This window comes from Castanea sativa, chromosome 8 (genome assembly GCF_040712315.1).
Source record: "Castanea sativa cultivar Marrone di Chiusa Pesio chromosome 8, ASM4071231v1".
Taxonomy (NCBI): Eukaryota; Viridiplantae; Streptophyta; class Magnoliopsida; order Fagales; family Fagaceae; genus Castanea; species Castanea sativa.
Genome location: NC_134020.1, coordinates 48595611 through 48611818, shown reverse-complemented (window position 1 = coordinate 48611818; position 16208 = coordinate 48595611). Strand labels below are relative to the sequence as shown.

Genomic DNA, 16208 nt, shown 5'->3' with positions numbered 1-16208 from the left:
TAATAAATATTAATATCATTCTATTTGTTACGCCCTTTTCTTAATGACTAAGAGAGTGAGAGCTGGCTGTCACTCCTGAAACATGGACACAACAAATGGGACCCACACCCTACCACGAGGTTACTCGTTCTTTGAAATATCCTTACCGTTACAGAGTAAACGGTGACCTACAATAGTACCCTATCCAAACCCACGCCCCAAGACTTTTGCTCTTTGGATCTATGCGAGTCTGGTAGATCCAGCAACTTCGCAAACATCGTGCTGATTGATCCGACGGTCAGAGAAGTCCCACGAGTTTGTGGAAACATTAAATATTTTGTACTTTCTCTTTTTCCTTCGGACAATCAATTATCCAGTTTGTTTAATTTATTTGATTTTTCACAATTACATGTCCCGACACAACTTTGAAGATAAGGCTATTATTATTACATTTATTAAGCCCCTCTTTTTTTTTTCCCTAATTAATCTATTTGCGAAAAAATATTTTGTCAAACTAATGCTAGGTACTTTGTATTTTGAGAAAGTTTCAACTTATGACATTCGCTTCTGATAATTACTATTTATTATCAGATCAAGACATCAATCAGTTTTTTGTATAGGCAGAGATTGAACCCCAAATCTCTTATACAACCATAAAAAACTTTACCAGTTGAGCTAACTGAAACCTACTAGTTACTTTGTATTTTCAAACTCATGTTAGTTTGAAAGAAAATTTGCCAATTGTTCACTGTACTAAGAACATTCTCATCAAAGTTGAAATAAATGCTAAAAGTTATTTTTAGCATCAAAACCGCTAAAAAAAAACTCTACATCAATGGTGCTAAATTTTAAATTTTTTAGCACCTTACTTCAGTAAAATGTTATTACTAACACCCAATAGTAGCAAGTCGCTACTCGTTTTTTATTATTTTTTATTCTCCTTCTTTCTCTCCCCTCAAATCTCACTCTCTGCTCTCTCTCAAAAAGAAAAAAAAAAATTATAAATAAATAATATTTTAATAAAGTGGTAAAAAAAATAGAAGTTTTGATATTAAGTATATTGTAAAGTGATATGTTAAATGTTATAAAATTGATTTTTTAAGTAGTAAATGCTAAAAATTTTAAAACTCTTGATGAGAATGCTCTAAGTCTTAATGTAAGAGTATTCACATTTGCAAAAAATTTAGTTTATTTTAGCTTAAGAGTTTTTTTTTTTTTTTTTTTGTAGATTTCAGTTAACTTAATTAGTAAAGTTTCTAATGATTAAATAAGAAATCTAAGATTCAACTTCTACCTACACCAAAAATCGATTGGTGTTTTAGTTTGATGATAAAAGAGTTATAGCTAAGAGCAAACACCATAGGTTTAAACTCTCTAAAAAAAAGTCTATTTTTCTATTTTACACAACCACTTTTCAAAAACATCTACATCTTTTTCTTTTTCTTTTTCTTTTTGAGAAACAAAAAATATCTACATCTCTTTCATTGCACACAACGGCTACCGTCCACTCTCTTCCTTCACCCACATGATGAGTAAAGAAATAATAAAAAACTAAATGCAGAATAAATAGTGTCAGTGTAAATTTACATAATTACTGTAGTAACTTTACAATTTTATACATTCTTAACTTGACTGATGTGAGTGATTTTATACATTTTGGTATCAAATGATATCATGTTAACAATATCAAAATTTAATAAGCGTGAGACATGTTAGTAAAAAATAACTACCCTATTAACAAATAAAAAACATATATTAGTGAGTAATTATTTTTATACACATATCTCTCACTTATTGACTTTTAATATTAATGACGTGGTATTATTTAATACAAAATATTTTTTCATTTCATTTTCATTACGAATGACCTTACTAATTCTTTTTCTTTTTTTGAACAACCTTACTAATTATTGCACTTTACACGTATCCAAGGTTTGACATTTAGGAGACATGCCCTCTCCACAAGGGCTTGAGCAAGAGGTCAAGAGGACAGCCCCCACCCCTATCAATTTTTTAAAGGTTCCAATTTCCAAACTCCAAATTATGTTTAAAAAAAATAATTTTAAAAAGGATTTTTTTTTTTTTAAGTTTTAATTCAATGGAAAAACATATAAAAACTATTATTACTTTTCAAAAATTTATGAGTTTAAATTCTTTATGTAGTAATTTATTATTTTTCATAAAAATGTGTATAAGTACTAAAATTTGAAAATAATTATATAATAAATTTCATATATTAATATTATTTTCCAGTTTAACAAAAAAACATATAGAAAATTGTGTTAAGCTTAAATGACCTTTTTCTGCTCTAAGAGTAGTTGTGCCCAGTCAAGGATCCATGGGTTTATTTAGCAAGCCTTCCTAGAGATTACAAGAAGATGGGCCAACCTCCTTCAGGTTTCATTGATTTGAGCTTGGATTGGATTATTTTTTTTTATTTGGGCTCTGTTTGATTGCAATGCTTCTCTCTTTCCGCCTTCTTCTTGATGCTTGCGTGGTTCTTGAGGTCAGGTTTGAACTTTGAACTTTGAAAATGAAAAAGTTATTCCTCTCCTTCTTCATTTTCTTTGCTTGATAGTTATTCCTTTCCTTTGAGTGTAAACAAAAAACAATGACCTTAATGTTTGTTGACACAAAAAAAAGAGACCTACAATGTTTTATTCCTTTAATTAAGTATTTTTATTGTCAACCCAAGATGTACTGCTTTAGCTTTAGCTGTAACACACACTTTTCCAAGTGCCCATTTCACTCTCAATGTGTAGAAAGTAGGAACATAATACAGGTTGTGTCATCTTGACCTCTTGGGTAACGATGCCATTGGTTTATAATTTTCCTTTTTGTCCATGATTGGTTTACCATTTGAGATTAGCTCTTTGCTTTCCAATCCTTAAGGGGTGACTACTTCAATTAGTGGCTTTGAACTCGAATTTTGGTCTCAATTTTCCCTTATGCGAAGTTATTGAATTAAGTTGTTTTGTCATTCTCTCACATTTTTTATTGTACATTGTTCGCATACATCTATTATTTCACGTTTTTAATATGGATATCAATTTTATATATATAGACATCACGTGTGAAATTATGGACATTATGTGTATGGAGTGTATATCAATGAGTGTGAAAGAGTGATTCTCATTTATTTATAAAACTAGTCTAATAGAAGTTTGCCAAGTAAAACCAGTTTCCTATTTAATTTGACTAATCATTAAAGCGAACGTAGAATCACATTATGATACTTCACAAAATGCATTGATCTAAATGAATGTAAACTCAGCAAGGACTTTGCCTTTAGATGTGAGTGGTAATCACTTCTCTCTTAATTAACCTTTTCATGTTTTGAATTAATCTTAGATGCTTAATCTTGATCACCATAAGCTAGTCGTGGCTCCATTCAATGGTTTAGATGTGGAGGACACAATGGTGTGATCAATGAGCCTTAATCCCATTAGAAGTTAGAACATGATTTGTCAAGTCAAAAAATGGCAAGCAAAGCAAAATAGTAGTTAATCATTTGTTTCCTTCATTTTTCTTGCTACATCAGTATATCAGATATTGTTGTTTTGCTCATATAATTTGTGTATATAAGCTTGTTGTTACTCATAATGCCCTTTGCTTTTACTTCTCAATGTAATGTAGGCCTACAGGTCTATTGGACGGATCAGAGAATGGGATTTGTTTGCACCTTGCATATTGAGGCTGCAAAACCATCACCATGGCTTTGTATTTGGATCACCACCATGATTATATTTCCACTTATTACCTTATTGGACAGGTGCATAACTTTAATTTAATTTTCTAAAGCAATTTATTTATTTTTGTATTTCTATTGAATCTCTTCCCATAAGAATGTTATCTTGCACTGCCTAAAGTTTTTAAGGTTAATTTTGCAGTTCTGATCGTACTACTAGTTAGGGATATTAAGGTTCCTCTCTGTTTTTTTGCCATGGTAAATATATTAAATAAAAACACATAAAGCTATTTATCAAAGCTAGAGTTTTTCTTCTTTTAAATTTTTTTTTTTTTTTTTAAAAAGCTTGAGTTTTTCTCACCTTACAACAAAGTGATTTTCACCACCCAAATAAAATATTAAATTATACGTAACAATTTCATTACCAAACCATGTGTATCAATTCATGGTCATAGACTTAAGCAGTTCTAGCAAAAATGAAACAATCTTGGGATAGTTGGATTTTGTTAACTGATCTAGTTAAATTTCTAGCTGAGCATAAGTCAGTAGCATGTCAAGATAAGTTATGAACAGAATTAATTAGCCTATAGTGTCATTTTTATTTATTTTTTTAACAGTGATTAGCCTAGAGTCATTGAGCTTTGCAATTTTATGAAAGTAGTTTGACAAGAGTTACTGGAAAGATAGTGTAATATGATTATCAAAAAAAATTTAAGAAAAGATAGTATAATAGGGATCAGTAAGTTCAGTAGATTAAAAAAAATGGATTATCAACAGTGAAATAATAAAGGCGGAACTGTGGATGAACAGATAGAACAGCCTGTATAAGCGAAGCTGAAACCAATGGTCTTTGCCGAAATGGTGCCTCTAACCTCCCCCTAAGTAATAATGTTGTCATGTAGGCATAGTCTGCAATCTTATATGCTTGTACTTTTGCTCCCTGTTAAAGCTTCTTGCACTCTCTGTCAATCCTTTAGATAAAAGAAGCTTTAAACCGCTAACCCCCTCTTGCATAGCAGTATCAATCTAGTACAAAAAGCATAGCACATTACTCAACCAACCAAGAGCAAAAGTTGCACACCATGCCCAGTTTAATTCATAAAATAGTTAAGTCAGATGACAAAGCAAGAACTAGAACTGAACTTCCACTTATAGCCTGATGTTGTAAAACAAAACAGACCTTAGATAAAGATTCAAATCAAATATCATTTAGAACCTGAACGGGGAATCTGTAACACATTTTCAATCTGAAAATATGGCGAAATTCATATGTATTGGATATAACAAAGATCCAAATTCACATAAAATAGATTACAAAATGCTCCAGAACGCCCTTAAAAATTTCTATTATTTGTTGTTTGAAGCTCCCCTTCCCCCTCCCCAGGGGAATCAAAACTTATAACAATAAAATATTAATAATAAATATTTTTTTTGATAAGTAAAAATTTTGAGATAATAAATATTAAAGATGAATTGTAGCTATCCATTGCAAATTAACATCAAATAAGGGTGTTGATCGCAAAATTTAAAATTTTAGGGTGCACCTTGCAAATGCCCCTATAGTTTTAGTGTGGATGGTTTCGATTAACCCCAAAAAAAAAAGTTCTATTAACTGGTTTTGGAATCCTAATAAGGATAAGGTTGTCTTGAACATACAGGTTAACTACACTGCTGTCTAACATAATTGAGATTAAGTAACCACAACTTACTCGTTCCTGAGCCCTTGCATTGAACTTTTGAAGCAGGAATGCTTTGGGATCCATTTGTCCAGGAGGCCTCCCAATACCTAACAAGATAATCAAAATAGTTTATCAGTACAAAATGAGAATTAAAGCACTAAGGAACTGCATTTACATTATGAGCATCCAAACTAACCAATCCTTAGCCGAGGAAATTCTCTGTTCCCTCGAAATTGATCAATCACACTCTTCAGCCTAGTTTAAATATAACCCAAAAAAAAAAAAGTATATGAGTACAGATGTTCCACGAAATGCACTTAAAATCAACACCATAATATGCAGAAACAACCCCAATTCCACTAATTCATGATTAAAAAGGACATATATCAACACTCTTAGTTGGAGAATAAAAATCAGTAGCATACTTTCTGTTTTCAGACTACACCCAAAACACACACTCACAAAGAAATCTGCATGTATTGGTGGCTAGAAGGGATGCAACTACATAGTATATGATGCTTTTTATCCAATAAAAATAAGCTACATGCACATCCCTTCCAACCAAGTCCTAAGTTACCACACAATGTCCTAATGTGGTCAATTTTAATACTAATTCAACAAGGCCCAATGTAATATATCAAAGATCCTCTTCAAAATTAATCCTTATTTAAAATTTTAAAACCAAAACATGGTGGTCAATAACAAATAGTCACAAGCCACGTTCATAAGGATTTAACTAGAGATTATATGCAGGCTATCAGATTAATTACCAAACCCCCCCCCCCCCCCAAAAAAAGGCTATCAAATCAAGACATAGAGTAGGGAAAAAAAATACTGGATTCTTGCACTCTCTAAACTTGTGTACAAATTAAGCCATTTGTAATGATGAATAAAAGTTAAGCAGGAGGAAATTAATATGAAATACGGAATCATTCAAATAGCAGCAAGCCTAGTCAAAATATAAGAACAAACATGCATTTAGAGTAACACCATGCTTCCAATAACCACACACAAAACAATATAATCTGTTTCTTTTCTGATTATCATTATATCTCACAATGTTATTGACTTTTCCCTTTCAAGTTCTACCTCCCATCTTATAAAGATTAAGAAAACAAGATTCCATCTCCTACTTCTTAATAACTAAACAAAATCCCTCAACTCTGGCTGCTGTCTCCTAAATACATACCCTCAACTGACTTTACCACACTGTCCTATCCTGTGTTATATACCCAATTCCTCTCCTCGTGTAAATCTACATGCTTAGACGTCATGCTACCAGAGTACCATCCTAGCATCAAATAGAATATCTTATGCTGATCCATCCATCTGTAGATATATCAAACATACACCACATCTCTCATTTCATTTGTTTCCAAATAAAGGATCATATGCCTTCCAGTTCCAGAATTCCAGTCTTTTATCTTCTTCATCATTTGCCTTTCCAATAGTCAAGGTCCCGCAATACTAGGCTATTTAAATTATAAGAGTGAGAAACTCCCAAGTGTTTGAGCAGATCTAAATTCATATCAAGCAACATTGTGCAAAAGCCAAACCATAATTGTCATGATAACTTATGCATGAGGAATGAAAACTGCTTAAACATTCACAACCATTGTCTTCCCCACGTACCCATTGTGGCTTCCATGACCTCCTTTGTCATTAAGACGAAGCACCCCACAAGGCAAGCCCATGTCATCATGAAGCTACAACCATAAAAAACTTGAAAAGAACAGTGACATCAATGTTATCAATTAAACAGAACTTTTTAAACTCCATTAGATAGAAAAATTACCACAAGCACACGATTAAGAGGTAACTTATAATAAGCTGCAAGTGGTCCAGTCTGCAATTAATAGAAGAAATGCACAAGTCATTGCATAAAACTGATAGCTGTGTGAGAATCAAAACATAAAGAAAAGTTAAACATCACTAACACAATTCACTAATTCAGTAGGCTAGTATTCATATAGTAGTGAGAATGAGAAAAGAAATCAGGTATAATGCAGAGTAAAGCTTTAGAAAAGAAAGCACCATCCATATCACATCAAAGATAGTTGCCCTCGTTGTCATTGGTGCAATATCAAGTTTCATGTAAGAGTTAAAAGTCTCAGTCACTTACAGATTCACCACTAAGATTCATGTAAGTTTGAGGCTTTGCAAGGAAAACAGGGACTTCACCAACAAAACCTGATATTGATTACCAAATATCAATGAATTTGACCAACAGAAACCCCCAAAAAAAAATGATGAAAAATTATTGTAGAACATATACAAAGTGAGTGAGCTTGCCTTGGCCGAAGATAGCTTTGCAATGAACCATGTTCATTGAAATCTCTTGTGATTCAGCAAATGCATCAATCAGCTCAAACCCCACCTGATACAAACCAAGTTTAGAATGTATTTTGAAGTTAAATAAAATTTAAAGAAACTGAAATTGGGGTCTTGAGATGCAAAAAATTTTGTATGTTACATTGTGTCTGGTTCCTCTATACTTATCTCCAGGGTTGCCCAAGCCTACAAAGAGCCATGGTTGCGGAGCAGCAGTGCTAAAGCAACGCCTACTTAACCTGTTAAGCATCTTCTTTCATGTTCTGTGATGCCTCCACTGGGCTACACAACCATAACTCACGGCAAAACAAGGAAAAATACAACAAAAACCAAGCCTTAGTCTCAAAATTCTGGATTCAGCTATGGGTCCGCAAAAATAAAAAGAGTACTCTTCTTCACCAAGCTCTGGTCACCTGCAATGATTTTGTTCAAAAGTAATAAGAAAATTGATTGAAAGAGGAGAACCTGAAATACGCAATATGTATACAAATGCGCTGCCCAAAAAGAATTAGAAATCACTAGCAATGATGTTCTCGTAATAAGCAATGATAGGGAAAAAAAAAATTCACAACTTGCTAAAGTGATAAATTGTGATTGAGGTAACTTTACTTTCATAAGTGCCCACCACTGACACCACTTTTATTACTCACTAATCGCAACAGGCCACACCAACAATTGTGGAGAAGAAGAAAAAAAAAAAAGTGTTCCTAGACTAATTGTATCGGAACCCATGTGAGAGTGAGACCCTCACATAGCATACCCATATCCAGAATTCAAAGCTCAAAAAAGCCAATGCAGATTATACAGTTACACATAGAGCCAATATATAAATGCACAATCTTTAAACATTTTAAAAATCCAAACCGAACTTGGCTAGCCTTTTGAATTGAAATTGCCCCAATTTGATTACATCCAAATATCAAGAAAACTACAAGATAACAAACATTACGAGCGATTATAATTTCCCGATTATCTAAAGGTCTCAATCTGTCTATGAATAAGAAAGTTGCTTAGAAACAGCTAGTGTAACTTTAAACGAATACTATGATTTTTGAAGTGAATGAAAGTGGCTATGAGATGAAATTTCAGGTACATTAACAAGTGCTTACCAAGTGTTTGAGAAAATGTCTCAATAGTTTTCAAACATTGTTACGGAATACAAAACTAAAATCTTATTTTGATAATTCAGACAAAAAAAAAATTGTATTACCACAAAACATAGGAAACAAGGAAACTCAAAAACCTGGGCCAGAACAAACAGCACACAAAGCAGAGCATAAGCTCAAGCACAACCCACAGCCTACAATATATATACACTCAAACACTTTGCAACACCTAACACTGTATCTCACTGCAAAAGTGTTAAAAATACAAAAACTAAAAAAATTCCCAAACAATAAAATCACATTCTTTGATTCCTTAGTAACTTCATTTAACTCCATAACCCAGTGCCATTTTCATCTATTTCAATCCAACCAAAATATTGCACATTGACCAAAGAAAATAAAAGGAGAGAGAAAGCGAACCTACTGTCGGCGTGGCATTCGCCGCTGCCTTGGAGCTGACCTGAAGCCTTCGACAGACTGAGTCATGGTCTGGGTTGCAGAGCAGAGGAGAGGTGGATGGGTTCGTGGTTAGTGAAGGATGGGTTTGTTTAAGCGGTGTCGTTTAAGCTATACAGAACCAAATTTTAAGGTGTAATTTGAATTTTTTTATTTATTTATTTTAATTTGCAGATGTTTTTGACACTGTTTAGGCCGACATGGGTGGAAATGATTTAATTGGATAACATAAAGCTGGTTTGGATTGAGGAGAGCATGGGGAACCGAGGAGCAGATCAAAAAACATCATAAACTAATTTAGTGGGGTTGGTTAAATGGTTAAGCACTCAGAATTTGTTTGCATACACATTTACGTTTCTGCGTTTTTGCTTTTCACATTTTTTTATATTTTTTATTTGTGGAGAAGTTAGTTTTCACGGTGGGTCTCGAGCACTGTTTACGGGACTCACAAACTTCTTTTTTCAACAAAATTTTCATTAAAAATGAGTCACACGGTACTATTTACACATTTAAAAATTATTTTGCTACAGTGTTTTCTGTTTTTAGTTCCAAAGAGGTTGTCTCAAGTAGATGTGAAAGAGTAGGAATGGCAACGGGTCAAATTTGGGCCAGGTTTTTTGATACCCGAACCCGACCCACGAGTCTTTTCCTGTTACCCGGACCCAGCCCGTTTAATAAACGGGTCTTTTTTTTAGCCCCAAACCCGACTCGTCAGGTCTCCACGGGCCCCACGGGGCCCGTCCAACCACTTCTGGGCCTACTCTGTGGCCCAGTCCGACCCAATCTTATATATATATATATATATATATATATATATATATATATATATAAATAAACCCAAACACAAACACAAACAGCAACACAAATAAATCACCATTCTTATCTGATTGAATCACCATTCTTGCTTCTCAAAAAAAAAAAAAAAAAAGAATCACCATTCTTATCACAAACAACAACACAACTAAATCAACACAAAATATACACATGCATTACATTCTATACAGATTGAATCTTCAAACAAATACCCAAAAACAAAAACTACTGAGAACGAAAATGAACCAAAAAAAATGAAACAAAAAAAATAAAATAAACTCAGACCACTAAAGCTCCATCGGTGGTGCTCCGATCTAACAACACGACCACAGCTCTCTCCGATCTAACTATCCCATGCTCTGATCTATGGATTTCGTGCTCCTCCGTGACAAACGACAACCACCATGAGGGTGAGGGTGGTCCGATCTATGGATTTCGTGCTCCTCCGTGAGAAACAGCAACAACCACGAGGGTGAGGGTGGGCCGGTGACTGTGAGTGTATGAGAGTGAGGGTGAGGCGTGACTGAGAGATTGAGGGTTAGGGTGAGGGCGACAGAGAGAAGTGAATTGAAATAGGAATAAGAGGCGGCTGGGGTATTGGGTAACTGACTTAGGGTTTACAATGATATATATATATATATATATATATATATATATATATATATATATATATATATGGGGCGGGTTAGTAATCTCACATAACCAAGTATTATCCGGGCCGGGTTTCGGATTCTTTTAATGAAACCTAGACCCGACCCGGACCCGCTTCGGGTTTTTTTTTTAAAAACCCCATACCCGACCCTATTTTTTATCGGGCCGGGTTTTAGGGTCAGACCGGACTGAGTATCCGTAGGTTGAATCTAAATTGTCATCCCTGTGAAAGAGCCCGAGTTCGAGCCCTAACACTTTGGAAAAACCCCCTAGGCCAGCAATTTATCTCTGCCCACCTGTCATGATAGTGATTAGTCCCTTGAAAGCTTTGGAGATACATTGGGTCTAAGACCACAAAAAAAAAACCTCATAAACTTTTCGTACTATACATTAACTTAGGGGTAAAAGCGTAATCACATCCTCGTTAGGTTTTTAAAAATATATTAAAATATAAAGCCCAAAAAACCATTTCACTTAAAGACGACAATAGGGTGGAGTAGGGCCGAGGATGGGATCTTTATCCCTGCCCCGCATGGTTGTTGCTCTTCCCTATCCCCGCCCCACCCTGGGGTGCGGGGAAAACTACCTTGCCCCATTCCCGCTCCTTGGGGCCCCGCCTCGCCCCGCCCCGCCCCTAATACAATTTTATATATAAAAATAAATTTTTTGCTCCAATAATATAAATCACAACAAAACAAAATATTTTAAAATCCAAGCATTTAAATAAACCAAGTACTTAAATAGTCTAATACATAACAACATAATTCAAAATTTCTTATAACAAAATAAACATTGTCTTTGCATGAACAAAATCATCAAGGATAATTGACTAGTTCTTTAACAAAATAAAAATTGTCTTATAACAAAATAAAAATTGACTAGTTCTTTAAGAATAATGTTCGCTTTCTCCTAATGTAGTGACACCACTTTCTTCTTCATAATCAGAATCATCAAGGATGTTTTGGAATGTATCAGCTTCAATTCCATCTACAATAGATGAAAGGCCTAAAAAAAGTAAAACAATGTCAATCAAACAATTGAAAAATACAATGAAGAATGTAGCAACATAAATCATTAAACCGATTAACTAGTAAATTTGATTACCTTTGATTTCAACCCATTACCAATTTTGAGAACACATCAATGCCTCCACAGTCTTTACATGAAGTTTACTGCGATGTGGACTTAGCAGCCTACCACTTGTGCTAAATGCTAACTTCAATGCAACAGTTGACACTGGAATGGCTAGGGTATCCCTTGCAATACATTGCAAAGTAGGATACTTAGGCCCATTAGATCTCCACCATGCCAAAATATCAAATTCCAAAGTTCTTGGCATTAGATCATCCTCAAGGTAATGCTCCAACTCCAATTTAATATTCCCACCCTTTTTTTTTTCTAACTAAGATATCTTCCAAAGTCCATAAGAGAGTCATCAACTTGTGGATCCTCATTTACACAAGTGCCACGAGTACCTTCCCTACCCATTCTTCCAGAAGTATAGTCACGAATCATTTCATAACAAGTATCTCTAACCCTTTGAATTTTATTTTCAACTTCGTCACCATAAATAAGAGGAAAATAATATTCCAACAATTCAATCTTATATCTTGGGTCTAAAATGGTTGCCACAACCATAACACCATGAATCACATTCCAATAAGAGTCAAACTTTTCTCACATTTTATATGCCATACTCCTAATCATATCACTTGGGCTTGTGAATCAAGAATTTAAAGCTATTTTTATTTCACACACCTTAGGAAAAAAGAAAAAAGATTAGCTATAGAATATGATGTACCTGAGAATAGCTGCCACGCTCCAAACTCGAAAGGGTCCAAAGCATGAGAAAAACATCTTATAGATTTTGTTCCTTTTGGCAATTCAATCCAAATAAAATCATATCAAGTACCAACATCAAAAATTATTATAATAATTCCATTAAATATACTTTCAAAGTAAGTTAAAGCTCTATGCAATAAATACAATGACCATTGGTCACAAAAGAATAGAAGTCTGAATAAATAATTACATATCATTAACTTATCTCATTAGTGGAAATAAAGGCATAACCACTATTAGATACAAAAGAATTGGGTCAAGCCTACTCTAAGTTATACATCATCAATTATCTCCATCACAAAAGTCAGCCTCCATCAGCAGTTAGTCTAAATACTGCTAACCACCAAAAAGCTGTCTCAAAACGATAGTTGCCTACTCTGAAAAAGTTTGTAAAATAATGGAATGAGATAGACATGCTAAAATTTGGGAATTTCCAAATAATTTCTACAAACCATTTCCAAAAATAATATGACAATAATGAATATAATGACATGGCACAAAGCTTCTCAAATTGCTCTCATGAAACTACATACTATAATTTGTGAGTAATAACAATACAATTTCAAACCCAAGGCCACATGACAATGTTGTTACAAAGACGGAACTAATCTGTCGCCACAAAGACGAAACTCATTGCCGTCACAAAGACGGAACTCAATAACCATCACAAAGACGGGTGTTAAGATATCAATGTCACACAGACTATAGTATCTAGATAGGTAATCGTCAGGTAATCACATGTCACAGCACATGGGTAGAACATAAAAAGCTCACAAATTACCTTTAATTCAAAATACATAATTCACTTCCAAGTAGTTTCAAAAAATATTTGAATGCCCAAGATATTCACAAGGTTCTCAAAGCCTTCAACTCATTTATTGTCAAAAAGATTTGGTATTAACTTGCCAAATAACATAGGCCATGATAAAGCATCTTTATATTTTTGATGCAATAAATCCATAAAATGCATTCTCAAGAATTTAATCAAAGATGCTAGTCTATTCCATGCTAACAAATCATGCAATTCCCCATATGCAATAAGAATATGCACTTTCATATATAATCATATATACTAGGGTCACAACACAACACTTTTTAGAAAAATATAGTTCCACCATTAATTTTCCAATACGTGTTTGACCAAAAACAATGTTTATGCAACATGGTTATTTTTCAAAAATCCAATTAAAAGCTACTTACCTTGCAACCCGCAAAAGCCTAATTTTCCAAGCTCCAAATGAAATTAGCTAGAACCTAAACAATACCAAGCAAACCTATCACAATAAGCATAAAACTTAAAATTGTATCTAGCTACCTATTAGAGATTGCTAACTAAAAAATTAATTAGGCAAGCCTAGCATTTAACCTCACAAATAATGTGTTCCACTTCTAAAGTTTTTCAACAATTTCATTACAAAGCATAAACTCCAAATTATCATCATGTCATTTCAAGTTTCACCTTTACCGTAAGAGATCCTAACACTTTATGAATTTATTCCTCAATATACATGTCATTTTCAAGAGACCCACAAAACAACAACATATATAACAATACCCACCATTACAAACCCCAAATGTAAATCCTCCCCTAGCTCCAAATACACAATAAAAAATAGATTCATCAACTATTTCACATTAGAAAGCCAAACTCCCAAATCTTCACCACTTAGCTAACCACCATTGAAAAAATCATAAACCCACTCATCAAATACATCCACCAAGGCCAAAACCCATACATAAAAACACATAAATATCACTTCTAATGCTCATAAATCACATGGGTATTATTATTAAAGCTTGGATAACATGACCTCAAGCAAAAGCATATAAACCCACTAAAAGATTAAAAGTCTTACCTTAAATCAAAAGAAATGAAGGTGCCTTAGAGGTTCCTAGAGAGTTTTCTGGTGATCCTTGCCAGAAAAATGATGGTGGAGTTGGTGCTGTGGAGTGTACGGGTGGGAAAGTGGGGAAGAGGAGTGTATGTGTTGTTGAGAGAAATAAAGAAGCAAATGAGGTAGAGAGGTGACTGGCCAAGAGGGTGAGATATGAGGTGATATTGGTGAGATTGTGCAGTTGAGGGGAGTGGGGTAGGTGGGTCACATGTGTGGCTCCTTAAAAAAAAAAATCTAACTTTCCTTTTTTCTTTTCTTTTTTATCTTGATTGGGGCTGGGGCATTACAATAGCTCTGCAACCTTGCAAAACAATGCCAATCTCTCACATATACTACTTGTCATCTCCCATTCTTCCTCTTTTGGAATGCACTTATAAGATGACTCCCTTTGACTCAATCAAAAAAAGACATATACTCTATAGTAGTAGAAAGCATAAGATAGGTAGAGTTTCAGTGAGTCTTAAAATCAAGAGCTAGTTCTTTGGTGCATTCAACAATGATAAGCATTCAAACCTGCCATTGAGTTCACGTTATGTTAATCCCTCACCAAAAGCTTTTGTTTCATATCCCTAATGTCCTTAAACTTTTTCCTAGGACATATTTTTAAGTGGTCATGCAAATGTTTAGTACCATCTTTAGACCCCACTACAAGCAATCTTGTACAATAGTTGCACTTAGCTTTGTCTTTCCCATCAACTTTCCTTTTCTTAAAATGATTCCACACAACTGATTTCAACCTCTCTCGTTCCTCAGTTATCTCATTGTTAGGTTGGACTTGGGCGTCTTCTGGCCTATCAAACAGAGTTGAACAAGGGGTTGTATTATCTTCATCTACTATCATTGGAGATTGATGGCTGCCAATGGGTGTGAGTGATAGATGGATTAGATTTACCATTGTTTTCACTTAAAGTCATTCCTAAAAAAATTGTTTATGATAATTTATTAACTTAGCAATCATAAAAAAGCAATATACATACACCAAAACCGAAGCCATAAGTCCCAACACAAACAATGTAGAACAATGTAAAAGATAAACTTACATCACTTATGAAAAAATTCAAGTAAATTAAAACGTGTGATGCTTTCACAATTCACACATTTCAAGGAAAAAAAATGTGGATAGAAAGATGTAAATATAGGTATTTAACCACATCAACAAAAATAAAGTCCTTAAGATTATCAATCAAATAATTTTTAATAATTGTGACGCTATCAAAAAGTAAAGAAAAAATTAAGTTGGATATAAATATACAAATATAACCCAATATACATAATGAAATCCAAGTGTGGGGCCGAATATATCAACAACTTTCAAGAGACAAAGATATTATAGTCATTTGATTGAAAATCGTGAAACAATGTGCAAAAAAATTAATAATAATAATTGAAATATGATAAGAAACAAACCTATAGCCTACTGGAAGCACTACGTGACCAGCTTTTTTTTCTTCCAACTGTGCTTCTTTAATATCTATAAACAAAAATACCAATTTTAGATAGAAAAAAAAAACCAAAATTTAAATTGAAAAAAACTGATTTAAAAAACACTAAAACAAAAGGAAGATAGTGAATGAGATGAACCTAAAACGCAACGTCTTGGACTTAAAGTAGAGTCTGGCTTGAAACTTGAAAAACATGTATAGAGAGGGGAGAAGGGTCAGAGAGCGGCAATAGTAGTAGGTTTTAGAATAAAAATTATTTTATCCCATGTTTTGTGTTTCACTTTAAATATTAGTGATTTAGGGTTTACTAAATTTACAATTGTAGT

General features: G+C 33.7%; 1 protein-coding gene and 1 long non-coding RNA gene across 4 annotated transcripts; both read right to left on the bottom strand.

The window, feature by feature from the left end:
- Positions 1-4339: 4339 nt before the first annotated feature.
- LOC142606598 (peptidyl-tRNA hydrolase, mitochondrial) lies at positions 4340-9511 on the bottom strand. Of its 2 annotated transcripts, none has more exons than XM_075777912.1 (9): positions 9204-9511; positions 7820-8090; positions 7639-7723; positions 7469-7536; positions 7142-7192; positions 6979-7052; positions 5543-5601; positions 5377-5453; positions 4340-4693 (listed from the first exon to the last, which is right to left on the bottom strand). In XM_075777912.1, the coding sequence occupies exons 2-9, from the start codon at positions 7925-7927 to the stop codon at positions 4562-4564; spliced, it is 654 nt and encodes a 217-aa protein (XP_075634027.1). In that variant the 5' UTR covers positions 7928-8090; positions 9204-9511; the 3' UTR covers positions 4340-4561. The 2 variants fall into 2 exon arrangements, with proteins under 2 accessions (XP_075634027.1, XP_075634028.1); XM_075777913.1 differs by having other exon boundaries at positions 9208-9346.
- A 1901-nt stretch (positions 9512-11412) lies between these two features.
- Positions 11413-14552, bottom strand: LOC142608122 (uncharacterized). Of its 2 annotated transcripts, XR_012839431.1 has the most exons (4): positions 14402-14552; positions 13746-13799; positions 11808-12461; positions 11413-11708 (listed from the first exon to the last, which is right to left on the bottom strand). It is a non-coding gene; the product is annotated as an uncharacterized LOC142608122 (long non-coding RNA). The 2 variants fall into 2 exon arrangements; XR_012839429.1 differs by lacking the exons at positions 11413-11708; positions 11808-12461 and adding an exon at positions 12476-12922.
- Between the last annotated feature and the right edge of the window lie 1656 nt (positions 14553-16208).

Coding starts and splice junctions, on each gene's coding strand:
- LOC142606598 (XM_075777912.1), bottom strand. CDS start 7,927: ATGCTTAACAGGTTAAGTAGGCGTTGCTTTAGCACTGCTGCTCCGCAA. Junction 5,602..6,978: donor GGTCATGGAAGCCACAATGG/GTACGTGGGGAA, acceptor TATTTAAACTAG/GCTGAAGAGTGTGATTGATC. Junction 5,454..5,542: donor ATTTCCTCGGCTAAGGATTG/GTTAGTTTGGAT, acceptor TTATCTTGTTAG/GTATTGGGAGGCCTCCTGGA.